The sequence below is a fragment of the Macrosteles quadrilineatus genome, unplaced genomic scaffold (assembly GCF_028750875.1).
Source record: "Macrosteles quadrilineatus isolate MER2022 unplaced genomic scaffold, UCM_ALF_1.0 Scaffold_9__3_contigs__length_116548681, whole genome shotgun sequence".
Classification (NCBI taxonomy): domain Eukaryota; kingdom Metazoa; phylum Arthropoda; class Insecta; order Hemiptera; family Cicadellidae; genus Macrosteles; species Macrosteles quadrilineatus.
Genome location: NW_026542602.1, coordinates 70,584,851 through 70,603,236, shown reverse-complemented (window position 1 = coordinate 70,603,236; position 18,386 = coordinate 70,584,851). Strand labels below are relative to the sequence as shown.

Sequence of the window (18,386 nt, the reverse complement as noted above, 5' to 3'; positions counted from 1 at the left end):
GTAACGTCTCAAGCGTTTTGGAACAATATGAAAGTTATTCCTCAGCTACCAGCACTAAAAAATCTCTCAAAAGTGGAAAATTGGTTGATAACACGTATAGTACCTTTGGAAAATATTATATGAAAGATTGGTTCAGCTAAAAGTGGTGTAAGTAATGTAGGGGGTTTTGTTTGCTCAAGATATAGCCTAGTCGAAATTGCAAATCATCTTCCTATTCCGCGATTACCTGAGGTTAAACTACTTTCACATTGCAAAATATAATTGTATTTTGAACAGAATCTCGATTAAAAGGTAAATTGACTCGTTTTCCGATTAAATTTAACTCCAATAAGTCAAACGCATCCTACTTTAAAACGAAAATGAGCGAGTCGCAAAAAAAATGAAAACAGCAAAACAAACCTCCTACAAATCCTAGAATCCACGGATATTGTAACATGAACGGTATGTATAATAAACATAAACAAATGACGTCACTGGCCGTGAATATGTTAGTATTATTATCATATGGAACTGTCAAAAAATGTCCGAACCATATGCTAAGGTTATCAGCATATGATTCGGGCCAGTAACGTCAGTTGTTTATGTTTACGATACATATGTTTCTGTTCTAATATTCGTGCTAGATCCTAACGTTACCACCTCTTTATTCATTCATTATTTTAAAAATGTAAATGTAAATCAGGAGCAGCTATGTAACAACAATGAATACGACAAATTAATATCAGCTGATTTATCAAAACAAATTACGATCAGCTGATTGTTCAAACCATCAATCGCCGTTTAATTGCTCAATAACCTCACTGCCTCTCACAGCCTATGGAGGACCTTAGGAGAGGTTTTTCTACTTTTAGGGCAGTCCGGCAGCTCAACCCATACCAAGGTATACCGGTGACCATCTGGGTATCTGACGCCGACCTCGTGGTGAAACATACCCATATACGGCGCCAGTCAGTTGGCCAAGGGCATAGGGAACAGTGTGCTGGGCAATCGATGCACTATCATAAGATAATCTGTATGTTGCCAGTATAATCTAGGAAGAAGAAACATAAATCTTTACGTTGAGGCAATTGACAGCTCAGAAATAGAGAGGTATAGAAACAATTATCGTTGTCATGCAATTTTTTGTAAAAAATTGTAGATTTATTTTTACTAATTTTATTTTTTCCCCATTTACATAGTAATAGGTATTGTTTTCGTGGAGATTTTAGTGGAAATATCCGTTTTGGGTCCCCATGAACCCAAAAAAGTAGTTTTCGAATTGATGGCAGTCTGTGTCTTTTGAGTGTGTACAAAGCTAGAGACCACACCTGTGGTCCAATTTTGATTACATTTGGTATCTATGTAGGTATTAATTCATAGAATCTCCAAGTAATTTTTTCACTTTTTTATTTTTTTTTTTGTAATGGTAGTTTTATTGTAAACCCCATAAAACCGGTAAAATCGAGATTTTACAAAAACGACCAAAACAATTTTTATTAAAATGTACCTAGTATTTTATAGCCTTTCTAATTGATTTTGAATTACGGTTCAAAAGTTATTGCAACTGGTATTTGCCATAAAAACCAATAAATAAAAAAAATCTGATAATAAATAATCGGCTGGACCTTTTTAGATTAAAATTTAGTATCTGGTGGTTCTTGTAACTCCTAAAATCCTACAAACCCCTAACACAGTAAAACTACGGTTTCAAAATTCTTGCAATTTTTGTGATTTTACCCATAATACCATTAGTTACTCCCACCGCTCGTTCATGATAAGGTTTATTGACAAGCTAATGGGAGAAAATATGTGTCATATTGCTGATACCGTTCATTTTACTTGTGTTTGACGCCGTTACAGTTTTTTTATACATTACACTATTTAAATCTACATCCTTGTGTTACATCCTTGGTAAGTTAACAGACAATTATTGATGCTTATGAATTATAGAAACATAGACAGTATATGCTTATAAGAACGTTGGTAAGGTAGTTTAGTAAAGTCAAAGCTATTAGTTTGATGCCAAATATCTACGCAATATTGAAAAATATATATTCAATTACCTAGTTTTTTTGTTGTTATTTTTAGGTAAACTAATTCCTATAAAAGAAGATGTATATGTACCCATATAACGCCCAATTTTTTCGATAACATATTTATTTCGTTGTCCAATAACAAAAATCGACTTTACTTGGGATCGAACCGTCGACCTCTAAACTTGAAGGCGAGCACTGTAACCCAGACGGTTACAAGCCCTGCCAACGTTTTAGGCACATAGCCATAATATTCACTATAACCTTAAAATCTACATTGCGAACTCCTAAAAACATCTCTCATTTGATAATCTCCTAGTGCCAATGTGCAACCATTCAGTGGTGTTCGTCTTCTTCATACCAGCAACCGTCAACGTCACTACTGCTTGAGTGACGTCATACTCATATTACGTCACCTGTCAATCAAATCTTTGTTTTACCACCAATGCCACGACCTCAGTCATCCCCCAGGTGTATTATGGGTGTGGGTTGGCCTTTACAGCTAGGTCGTGGTCCTACCATGCACGGGTCTGGCTTCACGAACATCGGTTACCATCATGTCAACTGTGTGGTTCGAAATCGAGCAAAGCTTAGTGTGGGATTAGAACTTATATTCACAGTGATAAGATATTTCTCCACATAATCGAAATAGATTAATCGGTTTACAATGTGTGCTACGCCGTAGGGTTCTGATAAATATGTTCAAAATAGATGCGGACTAATTTACATAGTGATTTCTTGGGTGAAAATGAGCAAAAAATATATACACGTATGTTCTCATCTCGTTTCGTTTGTTGTATGTCTGTCTGTGTGCGTTAAACATGCATAAACTCCTTAACGGTTTTAACTTCAGCATTGAAATTCTGCAAACAATTTCATCTAATTGAACACAATCTTTTTACACAATTTTCTTCATAGTTTTAACATTGTTTAAGTTAAGTAACTGTAGGTATAGCCAGAAAGAAATTAATTTCTCAGTTATTCTTTGTCCGAACGATCTTAATAAGATATTGTTGAAATCTCCATAACATTCACTTAATTTTATGTACTGTATCTTGCAATTGTTTGAAAAAAACCAACGGGATTCATTAAATTTGGTAACAGATATATTTAAAAACAATTTGAAAATGTTTAAGACTTTTTATTCTCATTTTACACAAAGATAGTGGTCAACAAGAAGAACATTTTGCAAAATCTCTACGCTCGATCTATAAAGGAGTTATGAATGTGTTTTTGTAAAGACAAAAACACACTCACACATACATTCAGACAGCCGCTAAACTAAACGAAAAGTACATCATTTATATACACTTTTAGCATATGTTTGCCCCAACAATAACTACATAAATTATGTCCCAACTTTTTTTATCACCCTGTATACTTTTGGAATAAATAAGAAGAGATTCTGAAGTAAATTAATTTTCTTCTTACACCTAATAGCGCACACAGAAAAGGTGCATCGGTAATCCTTACAATTATAGTACATTAACATTATAAAAAACGACAAGATTTAGAAAATATTTACTAATGTGTTGAAATCGAACTTATTTCCAGGCATAAGAGCCCAAAACGAGAATATAGGTAAAAAAATATTCTATTAAAAACCATGCATGTAAACAAGTTTGGGGATAGCTTTTATATGAATGTTCTTAGGTACGCGATCTCAGTGTTATTTTATCGGCAGGACCACTGTACTGAATCATAAGGCGAATTTGCCTCCTTTATATTCTTGGCATAAGTTACCAATCTTATAAAAGAGACACGGTTCAGTTCCATAAAAGAACTGCTTTATGAAGCCTTTTTTGTGCTGGTTAATAAGGTCTGTAAAATAAAAGTGATCCTAATACGAGTCAACATAATTCTTCGTTCTTGAAGAACATTGAGGCTGCATTTACCAAACACTCAATGTAAACATTGCAATTTAAACTGCCATTTGACCTTTTACAGTTAATTTAAGATCTGGTAAACGCAGTTAAGTCTCGCATTGGGGAATGAGTCAATCTCTTATCAAAGGTCAACCTGTCCTTATCTTCAAGGTCAGTCACCTCAAGGTCGTACAATATCTGCGAAAGTGTAATCTGTTCTAAAATGAGGCGTTTCGATTTTTCCTTGTGAGCGCGCGGTGAGTTGCCTTATCAGGACGTTGTCCATTTAAGGTTAACGGCCTTATGTGAAATTAATTGAAAAGGCTGCAAAAGTATTGAGAGGGCGGGGATTTGAATAATCTCATAATTTGTATGATTTGTGAGATTCGGTCTAATGAATGGTTACAGAGAATAACAGTAATCAGTACAACGTTGATTTTGCTATCGAATAATGTTTATTAAACGCGTTACAAATATGTGTTACCCAGTTATTCGAACTTCACAATTTGTAGAATTTTTCTTGATTAATTTGTAACATTGCGTTTCTCAAACTATTGTTTGCAATGGGAGAATATTCAGTCATTCTGATTGTACTTGTTGACCCTGTCCCGTTCTCGAGATTTTTATTTTAATTTTTGTAATGGAAAACATATTTGTTTACATCTGCACTTATAACTTTTGGTCTACTAATTCGCAATCTTATGCTACATAACAATACTTAGTAGGCTTAGTATAGGCCTACATTGTGTAATGTGGAATTTTGCGTTTAACCCTATTTTATCTTAAGGTACAAAATAAGGGGGGATATACAGGACATCTATGGCAAGTTTTAATCATTATAACGATACTCCGGTTTAGTTTTTAAAGATATTTCCATTGAAATAAGACACTTGTCACATGTCCCTACTTGATCAATGAATGTTAATGAATACTTCAACACTACTATAAAAATAAACGGTATCAGCATTCTGACACATACTTTCTCCCATAAGTTTGTCAACAACCTTTATCATGTGTAAGCGGTGAGAGTAAATATATGGAAATGGGATTTGTACAATTTTGTTCAGAACTTAAAGGAATATAACATGTTACATTTTTATCAAAATCGTTCGGGCCTTTTTTTGGGAAAATCCAATTTTTCTTTTATTTAATGGGAGTTTTATGGGAAAATGACATAATTTACAATAACTTTTAAACCGTAATTTTTACAGAAATGGGATTCGTACCATTTTGTTCAGAATATAAAGGACTATGACATACTAAATTTTTATCAAAATCGTTCGGGCCATTTTTGGGAAAATCCTATTTTTCCGTTTTTTATGGGGTTTTATGGGAAAATCCCTATTAAAAATTAAAATTTCTAAAAAATTAAAAAAAACTATCAAAATTGTAAGGACTATAACATACTATGTTAAATCAAAACCGTATTTTTTTCTAAAATCCTATTTTTCGTTATTTTATGGGGTTTTTAAGGGAAAATAACATATTTGACCATAACTTTTGAACCGTAATTTTTACAGATATGGAATTTGTACCATTTTATTCAAAATTTAAAGGGCTACAACATACTAAATTTTTATCAAAATCGTTCGGGCCATTTTTGAGAAAATCCGATTTTTCCGGTTTTTTATGGGTTTTTATGGGAAAATCCCCATTAAAAATAAAAATTTCAAAAAAATGAAAAAAACGCCTGGAGATACCATAGATTAGAACCTACATACCAAATTTCATCGAAATCGGACCACAGGTGTAGTCTCTAGCTCTGTACACATCCAGACACACAGACACACACACACGCACACACACACACACACACACAGACATCACTTCGAAAACCACTTTTTTGGGTCCAGGGGGACCCAAAACGAATATATCCACTCAAAACTCAAACTCGAAAATTTTGACGAAAACAATACTTTCTCCATATACTATGGTATAGGGGGAGAAAGTAATAAATGTTATCGATGAAACCGTCATATAGTAGTATTATTATAGTATATTTTAGTTAGTAATATCATAGACTAACCAACACAAGGAGTATGTTTTATCTATGATATCGGTTTGCTTTATAAACATATCTGTTTAGTGGAGTTTTAACTATTGTAATTTTGAACGGAATTATAAACATAACATTGCCGCTAAAACACTATCCGAAGATATTTAGAATTTTAGAAATGCGTTTAAACACAAACGTTGGATAAAGTATGCAAAAAGATAAAAATATAATTGAAATGAGGCATGAGTTGACGTGGTACTGTACAAACAAAACAATGAATACTCCCTAGATAAGCTTATATTAAAACCATCAGCGTGGCAGCATAAGGAAGAATTAATAATAGATGCGACTCTCTCTGTGAAATTAAGGGATTAAAATGGTGTAGTAAACATTAAGTTTGACTTTAAATCCGGGGAGTTCCATAATTCGCGGATAGAAGTTATAGTCTATATGATGGAACTTGTCTCCTATCCCTTCCGTCTACCTAGATGGGCTCGGGCCTTAAACCATTGGTTAGTAGACGGTAGGTCAGAATACAGGTTTCATTATACAGACTATATAGGCTACCTTGACCCATGCCTCCTATACAGCTTATCAGAAAACCACAAGTTGGAAAAATCTATTGTTGCTAACTATAGTCTGTATGATGGTACATGCCTCCTGACCCTCCACCTCTGGGGACTGGTCAATTTTTAAGGCCTGAGCCACCATAGGTAGACAGGTACCATCATACAGACTATAACTCATTACGTTCTATGTCCTATACATTTCACTATGTCATCTTACTAGAGTTAGCTTCAACAGATGGAATGCAACTCCAATCCATTGCGGTCTTTATTGAATTTTTAACTCCACCTATTTGAATGAGATCAAACACATGTCTTGCCGGTGACATCTGTCCAACCCATAAACAAGTATAAAATTAAAGGTGACATAATGTAGATATCATGTGTGTTACACGTGACATGAGTTGGCAGAAGAACCTTTTAGCACTTTAACTCAAACCCATTGTGGAATCATGGCTCACACTTGATTAAGAAAGGCGGTTCACCGCTAAAGATAGATAGGCTTAGTGAGTTCGTGGCTTTAGAAGAACGCAACAGTTTTAAGTGGTGATTTATTAGGATCGCAAATTGTACTGACCAAATTGCAGATGGATTCAATCTTTAGGGTTCACGACGCGGGTCTACCTATACATTTGCTTGGCAGTACTTCACTTAACGATCCAATTGCATAGGGAAGAAGAAAGTAAAAGAAATGCCAAAGGGGGCATTGAGGCTGAAGAGGACATAATCCTAAACAGCCACATAACATTTTCAAGGTCACTGGTATACACGACTGCGCAGCAATGGAAAATAAAGAAATCCCTGCAGAAAAGTTAACAAGTGAGATTTTCGACGTTTCCAATCGCAATGTCAACCGTTTAATCTTTTAATACGGATAGAAAAGGACCTAGAAGTATTGCAGTTACTTTAAATCACTATCTGTGCAACCCCGTCTATTCCTTAGCCACCCGTACTTGGCTCATAGATTCTAGATAAGGTATATGCGGACGAAGAAATCAAAAGAAAGAGGACCCGTCAGAATTTCTTCTCTGAGATTTTCAATGTTACCACTTGTAATATTGTTTAAATAATTGAATGTTTATCCTGAAAAGTGTTAAAACGACTTCACTTCCCCACAACCCAACTTCCCAACACCCAGTCCCAACCACCTTTTCAACCACCACCCTTATATTAAGGAAGGACATGAAATCACTCACGTTCTGCAGGGCCTTGTCCTTCTCCTCCAGCTTGGCGTTGACTTGCATCAGCGACTCCTGTGTCGTGTCCAGCTCGTTCTCAATGGTCTGGATCTTCTTCTGGAGAGCGCGGGCCTCCTCCTCAGCCTTCTCGGCTCTCAAGTTCGCGTCACGCGCTTGCTGTTCGCACAGCAAAGCTCGGTCCATCGCGTTGTCCTTCTCCAGCTTCATCGCCTGCATTTTCTTCTTGATCGCGTCCATTGTGGCGGGGTTTTGTCTGGAACAAGAGAGAAAAGGGTAAGTATACAAGTCGAGGAAGGTTGGCAAATGGAAGGTGAGGACGTGAAGATTTGCGATGGTAGGGCCTATTTCAATAAGTGTTTTTTATGTGTTGGATTACAAAGTTAAGGGAAGTGGATAAAGATTATAAAAATCCTCAAAATTGTGTAGATAAATGTAATGGAGATGGTGTATGAACGTATTTGATTTCGGTAATATAAATTACATGAACGAAATATTTCACATTTTCAACGGATTACCTACCCGAATTTACCTAATCTGGTATTTTTCATTAGGTCCTCGCCATTTACCATTTACTATTAAACAATTTTAGGGTGAAGCTAAATAATTCTGAAAGACGGGAAGTCACTTGACTAGGTAGTGCTAAGAAGTGACTTGTGTGTAGTATTTGCTACAATTGTTGATTTACCTTCCATGGATAAAATTTCCGATAGCGTGAAGAAAGCATGAACCAATATCTATATGAGGAGCCGTCCAACACCACCAAAAACGGTGGAATTACTTACATTAAGTAAAAATTCAATATCCAAATTGTGAAAAAAAAAATTAAATTTCAAATACACAAATTGAAAGTGAGTAGCGTAAAAAATGTAGCAAGAGGTAATAAAAATAATCTGTAGTGCAAAATATCAGTAATAAAACAGAGTAGCCAAGTACGCGACACATGAGAAATTCATTGTTTTATAAAACAAGTTAACCTTAATCCTCGTATCTCAATGTTGATACAAATAAAATAAACATTAAACATTTCGGAACAGATGGTATTAATACACATTTTCAAACAGATGGTAAATGACTAACGAATAGCTTAAGACAATGTTATTTTTACTGAGCTATATTCAATGATACAACCCTCTGATTAAAACGTAGCTACGCGTCACACGTCAGAGTCGTCGCTATCAACGAATATCTCTGACAGGTTAATGCACTCGAACATAAAGCCATAATGAAAACGGTATTCAGGTAATGGGATTTTTGATAAGGTTCAAATGGTTAAAAGCTTCTTTTGATATTTCTAACGGCACGTTGACTAACATAGCCTAAAAGGATCGTAAGCGTTTCATACCGAGTCATGATTTATTCTTTCTAGTTAAATAAAATTATAGTGACATAGGTGCCAAAAAGGTCGACAATATGTTGTGGTCCAGTAAGTTATAGTTATACTCGGGAATATTTTATATACATCACAAATCGATCAAAGGCTGTTATATTTTCTATTCGTCAAACTTAATTTTTTTAATGAAACTCATAATAATGTTCGTACTTTATCAATATCATAACTTAAGTACTGATAAGAAGAAACTGTGAACCATCATTGTATGAATTCGAAGTAATGGTGTTTTTGGCTCTTTAAGGACACCGAAACGAAAAATTAAGCTGGTCCCAGGTCTTACTATGAGACCTACGTTAATAGACTATTCCCTATATGGGAGATCGCAAATAACATTTAAGTTATCATTTTCTAAACAGTCACAACTGGGACTCAATTGTTGACATTTTATAGGAACAATAACAATATCAAAGGCCTTATCAGGCTATAATATTAGGCCCCTGACCAAATTGGTGGCCTTCGAATAACAAAGTGGGCATAATTCATCAAACTAAAAGAAACAAAATGTTTATCAGAAACTATTTAGCAAAACTCTTGTAAGATTGTTGACACCTTCCTGAGAAACAGCTGATGTATACTGTACAACAGTTCTGAAGGCCGAGCTTTGACACAAGATGGCACTTGATGTTTATAAACCGAATTACGCTGAAGGGCGGAAGAAGTGTCGGACTTCCGATGTGTCAGCTGTTGAATATTTACACCGGAAACACGAATCAGCTGATTAAGCAAACAAGAATTCTTTGTTGTGATTCACATGTTGTGAAGTTTGTCAGTGATATCGGTTGCACTGTAATACATTGTTGTCACTGCTATAGGTTCTAGGTTCTCACCTGGTATACGCCCATATATTAGTTTTGCTACTTTATAAATCTTATTGTTCGAAAAGTGCATAACAATACCAAGAAGTATAAGTATAAATAAACAGCTGTTATCCAGAACAAAACAATTGAATACGACAACAATGACTGCTGACGACACATTTTGGAATACCCAGAATAATGCCACTGTTAATAAAACAATTTAACTGTCATCTATATATTACACCACCTAACCTTGATAGTTAAGTTATTTTGTGAAATTAATCTTCCTTTAGATGATAGTGTCTATCTTCCTTTAGTTTCTTTAAATTTGTCAGATTTATTTTCTATTTAAATAAAATATACTGTATTTGAATGAGAACCTAGATCGGTTGCTACAGGAAAGGTAATGAAGTGTGTTATTTCATTGAAATGTTTATAGCTTAGTATGAAATAAACTGATTCTAGATCATATTCCTAAACAAGAAAATAACAACTGTTTACTTATTCTTCATAATATAAAATGGAATTTTTTAAATGTAGTCCTATAGTCTTTTTTTTTATTATTTTCTCCATGACTATAAAGTAAACAACAACTTGTCAATGAACTAAGTGAATTATTTGTTTTTAAAGCTCTACAAAATAGTTGGGGGAAAATGCATGGTTTGGGTTTGGTAGTTAGTGTTTAGGAAAATTAGAAAATCAATTGTTTACCTCATAAAACCCTTTTCCAACAGTCCGATCATGCTTGTTCGCAAAACTCGTTCGAGTAAATGTAGGTTTACACGTTTTTACCGAGTTAAATCAAAATTGAATTATTTTTACTCGAGTTATTGTGCTTAATGGACACATATAAGAATATAAATAATCTAGGTGTACAATACAGTCGTCTGATTGCAAAATTGAAACGGAGCAAACATATTAATCCAATACCCAATAAAGTCAATGCTACATCTGGTTCAAAAGAGATGTCTACTTTTGTAGTATGCAAAGTCAACGCTAAATCTAGTTTACGTAAAAAAGACATCTCCTTGCAGTATCCAAAGTCAATTGTACCTGTTTAACATAGGGGTCTAAATGGAATGCCTACTTGCAGTATCCAAAGTTAATGGTACATTTGGTTCACGTCAATGGGATGTCTCCTTGCAGTATCCAAAGTTAATGGTACATTTGGTTCACGTCAATGGACTGTCTACTTGCAGTTTCTAAAGTCAATAGTATATGACTGTGTTAAACTTCGTGCGAATAGGTTCGGCCGTTCAGGAGTATTTGTAAAAAAAAGCAGGAGTGTAAGTATAAGAGCTTTGCTCACTCCGCTCAATAAATTTATATGAATTTGAACGGGTTGTGTTTTTGGCCTCTCAGAACATCAAAATAAAAAAAATGGTGCCCCCTGATGGTCTAGTCTTACCGTGCCACCTACAATACTGTAATAGCTTCTTCCCTAAAGGAGAAATTTGCTATAAAGAGAGACTAATCTCTTGCTTTATTCAGTCTGTGCTACTGGCCAAAACACAACAACCTCAAACAAAAACATTTTTTGATATTTTATGCGGTTGGTTATCCCTGAAATGTGCATTCAATGAGGGAACTTTGATAAAAAGATATTGATTTAGCTCCGTCACACTAAAAGGCTACAATCCCAATCCCAATTTGATAAACAATTTGTTTTGATTAATTACAAGTGTGTCCAAGGATATAAACTATTTCACTACACTTATTTCAACCCTAATGCTTTGAACATTTTTTAACACACTCAAACGTCGTAAAAAAAGATGAATTCTTGACAATCAGCTGTTAAATGTTTATATTTGAAGTCACTGGCAGATTCCAAATTACAATTGTTGCAATACATTTCCAAATTGCAAGTGGGGTGAAACCAAAATAAATATAATGAAGACAAGAATTCATTGCAATTTTATGAGTTTGGTGTTTATGATACCTCCTTAAGAAATTAGATTCTGTTTGGCCCGATTCCTTATTCCACAACAAACAAGAAAACCTACACAGTACAGCTTTTATACAAATACCAGGAGATACGTCAAACATACAGAAGAATGTAACGGCGGAGAGTTAGGCTAACGTGTTAAATATTTTTTAATGTAGATTACTCAAACATAAGCTAATGTATGAATTTCAGAGAAATAAATATGAATAATGAAGCTGAAGCAAGAAAATATTTCTACCAAAATACGCAGTGTGCGCCACATCATCGGATTGCAGCCATCAGAATGGACTGCGAGAAAATACAGTGGTGAATGGCAGGAATTGAACCTATACATCTTGTATCGAAGGCCTGCATTCCAACAACTACAAACAATGCAAACTATGTGATAAGCAAATTGTCGGTTCGATTTACGCTTCAATAGACAATTAATTACATTAATTATCAAAATTAATATAAAATAAATGTTTACAGCATTTTATTGGGTTTTTCGTTAAGCTACTTCAGTACAAACACGATGACGAAAAAGAAATCAGCTGTTAAATGTCAACAGGATTGTTTTATCGAGCAGTATTAAACTGTCAAGGGGTTGTTATATTTACATTATAGTCTGTATGATGGAACATCGATGGATGGAACCTATCTCATGGGATTGAACTCCAGCCATTGGTCAGTCTCCAGGTAGGTGGAGGGTCAGGAGACAGGTTTCATCATACAGACTATATAAGATACGCTGATTTACTTGACAGTAAGTTGTTTTGTAACCCTGCACGTTTTTATAAAATTTGGCCTTGGAAATTAAAATTGTCTAGATTTAAAAAAATTGCATTGTCAAATAGAATATTTTGTGGTACAAACTTCAAAGCCCAAAATGAACTTAACACAACGATCCGATGGAGTAGGCTACCTATTAAAAATGAATAAAAATATGGAGGATAACAACTTAAGTAGACCAAACTCAGAATACAGTAATTAATAAACATTTTTGACTCTTTCAAAGGTAGATTGTAACAATGTATAGCCATTATGAGTATTTTTGTAAAGCAACGTATGAAAACCCAATTATATTGGTTAATAAATCGAATTTAGGTTAACTAAATATGCGTTTTAGATGATGAAAATAAAGTTAATTTCAAATATTTGGTTTATACAGAATTAAACATTTTGTGTAACACAGTTTATATGAAATGGATTTGAAATTAGCATATTTGTAATTAAAGATTCTTATCGGGAGACACAAAATATATTGTTACAAATGTAATATAGTTCACAATAACCTACTCAAATATGTGTCTATTCCACAGTTGAAACCAATACCCACACTAGAGTTGATATTTTTGGGCCAGGCTATTATTATTTTCTGAATCAGGCTGTCACTTTAGAAGCGGCGTGCTTCTAACTCATCTGGCGTCCGCCACAGCGCTGGCGTCTAAATTTTTATTTTAGAAAGATATGTGCAAGTCGAAAGCTTATAAAATTAGGACCATTAGACGTGTATTAAAGTTTTTAAACGAATTTCTAGGTTAGAGTTAAGGAGCTGTATGCAACCTAAACGACCGTACGGAGATTTTGATAATTTAATTTCCTTGTCACAGCTCAAGAAAGCCTTGTTAACAATACTGTGTTTTTGACTGTGTGGAAACAGCTGTGGCTATATAAATAGTTTAAATCTTAATATACACTTTAGGCTCACACAAACGATGAAACTAAATAAAAATTATTGAATAGATCATTGGGCAAATCGGTGTAGGCCTAATGGTGTAATAGCTATGGTTGGGTTTGTATCATCTTTAAAACCTACAAATAGCTTATTTTTTAACAAAACTAACGTGGAATTCTTTCCTGACATGGGCTAACAATAAAATTGATCATATATTTTCTAATGAGTTCATTCATATGATAACAAAGGAATAATTTGAGTACCTAAGATTTTAAAAGAAAAATGTCCGTGACACTTCAACTAAACTAAGCCATATAACAGATACAAATAAACTCGTACAAACAATACATTCACGCCACTTTGTATAACAAAAAATAGCTAATAAATTTAATCATTTTTTGGCTAGTGACAATTTTTAAATAAAATGTACCCTGGTAATTTAATATCAACTTTCAAAATTGTAAGCATGTGTTATACTATAGGATAAGATTTCACTATACGAGAGTGCAATTATATGATAGGTTGAAAATAATGATCATTGTAAAAAAGAAGATGATAACTATTTGTTTAAATCAGCTGATAAATTATTTTTTTAATCAGCTGATTCTTGAGCAATAATTTATTGTTTATCAAAATCCCAATAGTTAACTTCTGGTTATATAGTTTTGGGAATGAATTGCTAAAAAATGAACGTTTTGTATTGTTGATCCAAACTATTTTCACAGCTTTTAAATTACAAATATACTTATCCAATACTTATAAATTTATTATGCACTTAAAAGCTAAAAAGCGAAAACTTTGAACACTTTGTCAACTATTCAACTGAACTTATTCCTACTAAACAACTGTGTTCACTTATTCCATTCTTATGTTCATATACCACAAGTGGTGTATTTAAATTTATTGTTTAAATAATTTTGTACAAAACATGTGAGTACTCACTTGACTTGGTCTGGGAGGAGGTTGGAACACTCGCGTACAGATCGCGCGACAGTAGCAGACTGACTTGACTTCGGGCTCCGAACCTTCGGATCGTCTTTCACAAACCTTACCGGGCCTTACCCCCTCCCCTTACACCCCTACCATACACCACTACTGACCGATATATGGGAAAATGCATAAACAGTGGCTAACATTTATATCTTAAATATCCTGATATAACATTCTTTAAAATCGTACTTTGGTTATTTTTGTAAAATTTAATTAATCATCCATTTACTTACTTCCCTAGTATGTTTATAGTGGAGTTAACACACTTGGTAATAGATGATTTGATCGATTTACAATGTATATTTGAATAATTATTTTGGTCGATGGGCTTTTATGCACGAAATTGTCTCGACGTTTGACGATAATTTTTGATCACTGCTTCTGACGGTGTTATATGTAATAATGTTAACCATATAGCCAAAATGCAAGAAGTATTCACCCATACACTAAGGAGTATAAAGGGTAAATATTCCTATATTCTCTTAAAATACTCATTAAAAATATATACTGTACTATTTGCTTCAAACAACAAAAATTATAGTGAAACAAAATCGCCTAATAGTGTGAATTTCTTTCAAACACGTTTGGATTTTCCTACCCATTTATTGCATTGAATTACTGTATTAAATTATTTTTACAATATCTGTTCATATAAACTTCATAGTTCTATAATTGTAGTGGTATGTCTGATGACAGGTCACAGCAATTCTTATATTTTTCTGTGTGATTTTGATCTTACGTTTTGGGACGTGTGTTTCCAAGAAACTCTTGACAATTACCATAGATAGACCAAGTGTAAAATTTGGTGTTTAATTTATGACTTAGGTTAGAAAAAAAAGGAAAATAATCAATTCACACTCATGGAAATAAAAAATTAAAATACAGTATGTGGAATACATTAGAATTAGACAGTGTTGTCTCTATACGATCAATGCCTTTAGTTAAACACGTCTGCTTTTGTTTGCTGATCACTGCCAAACATGTAAACCAATCCAGCCAAATGTCGTATAATTCTGGTACAAAACGTATTTCACGTTTTCATTTTCATCTCATAACAACAACAAATTAGTGACTGAATTAGGAAATGTAAAAAAAAGTATTTTACAAAAATACACAGGTATCCTAACCAAAGGAATAAGTTCCGAAAAATGGTAAGTAAATCCCTCATATTCTTACAACCACGTCCAATTCTGTAACAAAGTAAAAATTCGTTTACTTGTAATTTTAAAATATTGAAAAGACAGGAGAAAGCATTGCCTTCTATTCGGGCTATTAACTTAATTTAAGTCAAATTTTTAATTTTGAAATAAAATACATTAGTGATAGTATCCTGATTTCCTAAGGGGTATAAAAAGATATTCCCTTAAAATTGACCTTGTGTCTGGAAAATTTGATCTAGATATAATTTGGTCAACAAGGTAAGCAACATAAATTTGAGTTAAACACTAATATTAGAAGCCACTTTGTCGACATGTCACTTGGTCGACATGACACTTGGTCGACATGTCACCTGTTCGACATGTCACTTGTTCGACATGTCACTTGGTCGACAAGCCAGTTGACCGTTTCAGTCAAATTTTAGGCACCCAATTTCCAAACTTCCTTGCGTTTTATCATACAAATAGGCCAAGCTGTTTTTCCTGTGAATTTTTAAACTGCCACACTTAATACCTGTATAGCTTTAACGTTAGCTATTTAAAGAGTAGTAAAACAATATTCTACCACAAATAACTACCTGTATAAAATCGTAAATAGTGAAATGAAATGGTTTGTTAACGATAGTGTATAATTTGAATATCCGAGCTACGCGTAATTGGAGTTAACGAGCGAGTCCTATAGAGTTAACATTCCTAGGTTTACATTTACCTGTACATTTTCTGTATACGGTTTAATAGTTATCCGTGTCAGATTCTAGCGTGAACTATTTGTTGTTTCATAATCGGTGATCGCGTTGAATAACTATTGAATGAACATTGTACTGCAAAAATTTGAATTTCGTGTATACCATGTAGATGAATTTCTAATGTTTTAACCCTAAACAATTCGTTACCAAACTTTCGTACGAGCAAGTTCCAAGCAAAAATGTAATGTAACTTATCTATGTAATGGAAAAAAGTTACTCATCGCAGAATGTATGTTACCGGTAGCTGAGGAAAATGTTTTTCCATAAACGCTTGGGCAAATTAATGAAAAATTGATAATTTGTTTATTTTTTGTCGTAGTATGCAATTGGAATATTTTGTAAAAGATTCGAAATTAAAATATTGTTAGGGAACAACATACAGCTTTAAAATTATTCATAGGTACATAGGTTCATCCTTAGTATCTTCAGACAAACTATATGCCTGCACATATTCTTTCAAACAATTTAATAATAAATTCAAGGTTTTTGCAACTACAATCCCACTGAAAGAAGTACCAACCATCGCACGGTTGTCAAATTCTTCGTAATTTTACATACTGTAGTAAATTGTCCGCGTAAGATACCTCTGAGTAAGTATAACTTGGTTGTTTTTCAAACTACAATAAAGATTTTTTTCTCTCCATGTCTCTTTGTTTTCATATCGACCAATCATTGTTCGATGTTCCCATTCGACTGACGGCAATGAAAGACAAAAACACTTCTGGCCCAGAGGAGGTGCCAAAACCTCCTTCGGCTGGCGAGCTAATTATAACACACGCACAATGTCTAACAGAGCTACCAACCTCATCGTGAGAGCGAAAAAATACTCATCTGTAACGTTGGTAATGAGGATTATCACTTGGTCTGCTTTAAAAATATTTCTCGTTATATTAAAAAAATTTAATAGTTGATATCGTCGTCTCTTGAAGCTCGCCCCCTTGATGTAAATTAAAATGATTTTGTCTGGTTGGTATCGCTGTCAAAGAGGGAGACTGCACGTGTCACCAAGTGGCGTTTTTTAGCGTCTAAGGATTTTGACGGATTCAAAGTAAGAGTTGACATATTGTAAAGAAAATCTACTGTTCGTTTCAAAAATAAATATACTTGAGTTTGAACCTATGCTACAACGTTAGTATAGGGATCCAGCTTTTAGTATTACTAAGTAGAAACTATGTCGAACCACGTTAACCTAATTTTAATTCCCCCCCCCCCCCTATGCATATGGAGAAAGTATTGTTTTCGTCAACATTTTCGAGTTTGAGTTTTAAATGTGGATGTGTATCACAACTGTAGTCTGATTTTCATGAAATTTGGGATGTAGGTACTAATCCATGGTATCTCCAGGTATTTTTAGTTTTTTTTTTTAAATGTTGTTCTTTAATCAGCAATCATATATATGTGATCGTTGTCTTTAATGGCGATTTCCCCATAAAATTCATAAAATAACGGAAAATCGAATTTTCTTGATAATGGCCAGAACGGTTTAGTTTCTGAGCAACATGCTTTTAGGCTAGGTATTATTTATTTACGAAGATTATTTGGGCTTTACTCACCGTTGTTTTTGTCTGTGATGTCTAGGACTCGTCAAAACACATATAAAATCGTGTACATATGTCGTCAGATTTAGAACGATTTAGAAAATTTAGTAAAGTATAGTCCTTTAAATTAAAAAAATATACATATCCCATTTCTGTACAAATTACGGTTGAAACGTTTTTGTAGCTTAGGTTAATTCCTAATAAAACCCATAAAATACCGGAAAATCGGATAAAAAACGGTTCTGATTAAAATTCGTATGTTATGGCCCTTACAATAGTACTACAAAAATTGTTTACAACCTCTAATACCATTACCATTATTACCAGTTTTCCCTACAAAATAGCATAAATACTCCCACTGCTTCCCCATGCTACAGGTTGTTGACAAGCTAATGGGATACAGTATGTGTCAGATTGCTGATACAGTTTATTATTTATAGGTTTATGTATATAAAGTATTGAGCACATAAATTAATTAGGTAGGCTATATCACAAACTTTCACAAAAATCCTTTCCCGATTTTTTACT

General features: G+C 33.8%; 1 protein-coding gene across 7 annotated transcripts in view; it reads right to left on the bottom strand.

The window, feature by feature from the left end:
• The window catches only part of LOC129002564 (tropomyosin Per a 7.0102), a 64,812-nt gene extending 50,309 nt beyond the window's left edge, over nt 1-14,503 (bottom strand). For all 7 annotated transcript variants that reach the window (XM_054430468.1, XM_054430472.1, XM_054430464.1 and 4 more), the window contains exons 1-2: nt 14,370-14,503; nt 7,636-7,891 (exon numbers count right to left, since the gene is read on the bottom strand). In XM_054430468.1, coding sequence (XP_054286443.1) covers nt 7,636-7,875 — 240 coding nt within the window. In that variant the 5' untranslated portion in view covers nt 7,876-7,891; nt 14,370-14,503. The remainder of the gene's footprint in view (nt 1-7,635; nt 7,892-14,369) is intronic.
• Between the last annotated feature and the right edge of the window lie 3,883 nt (nt 14,504-18,386).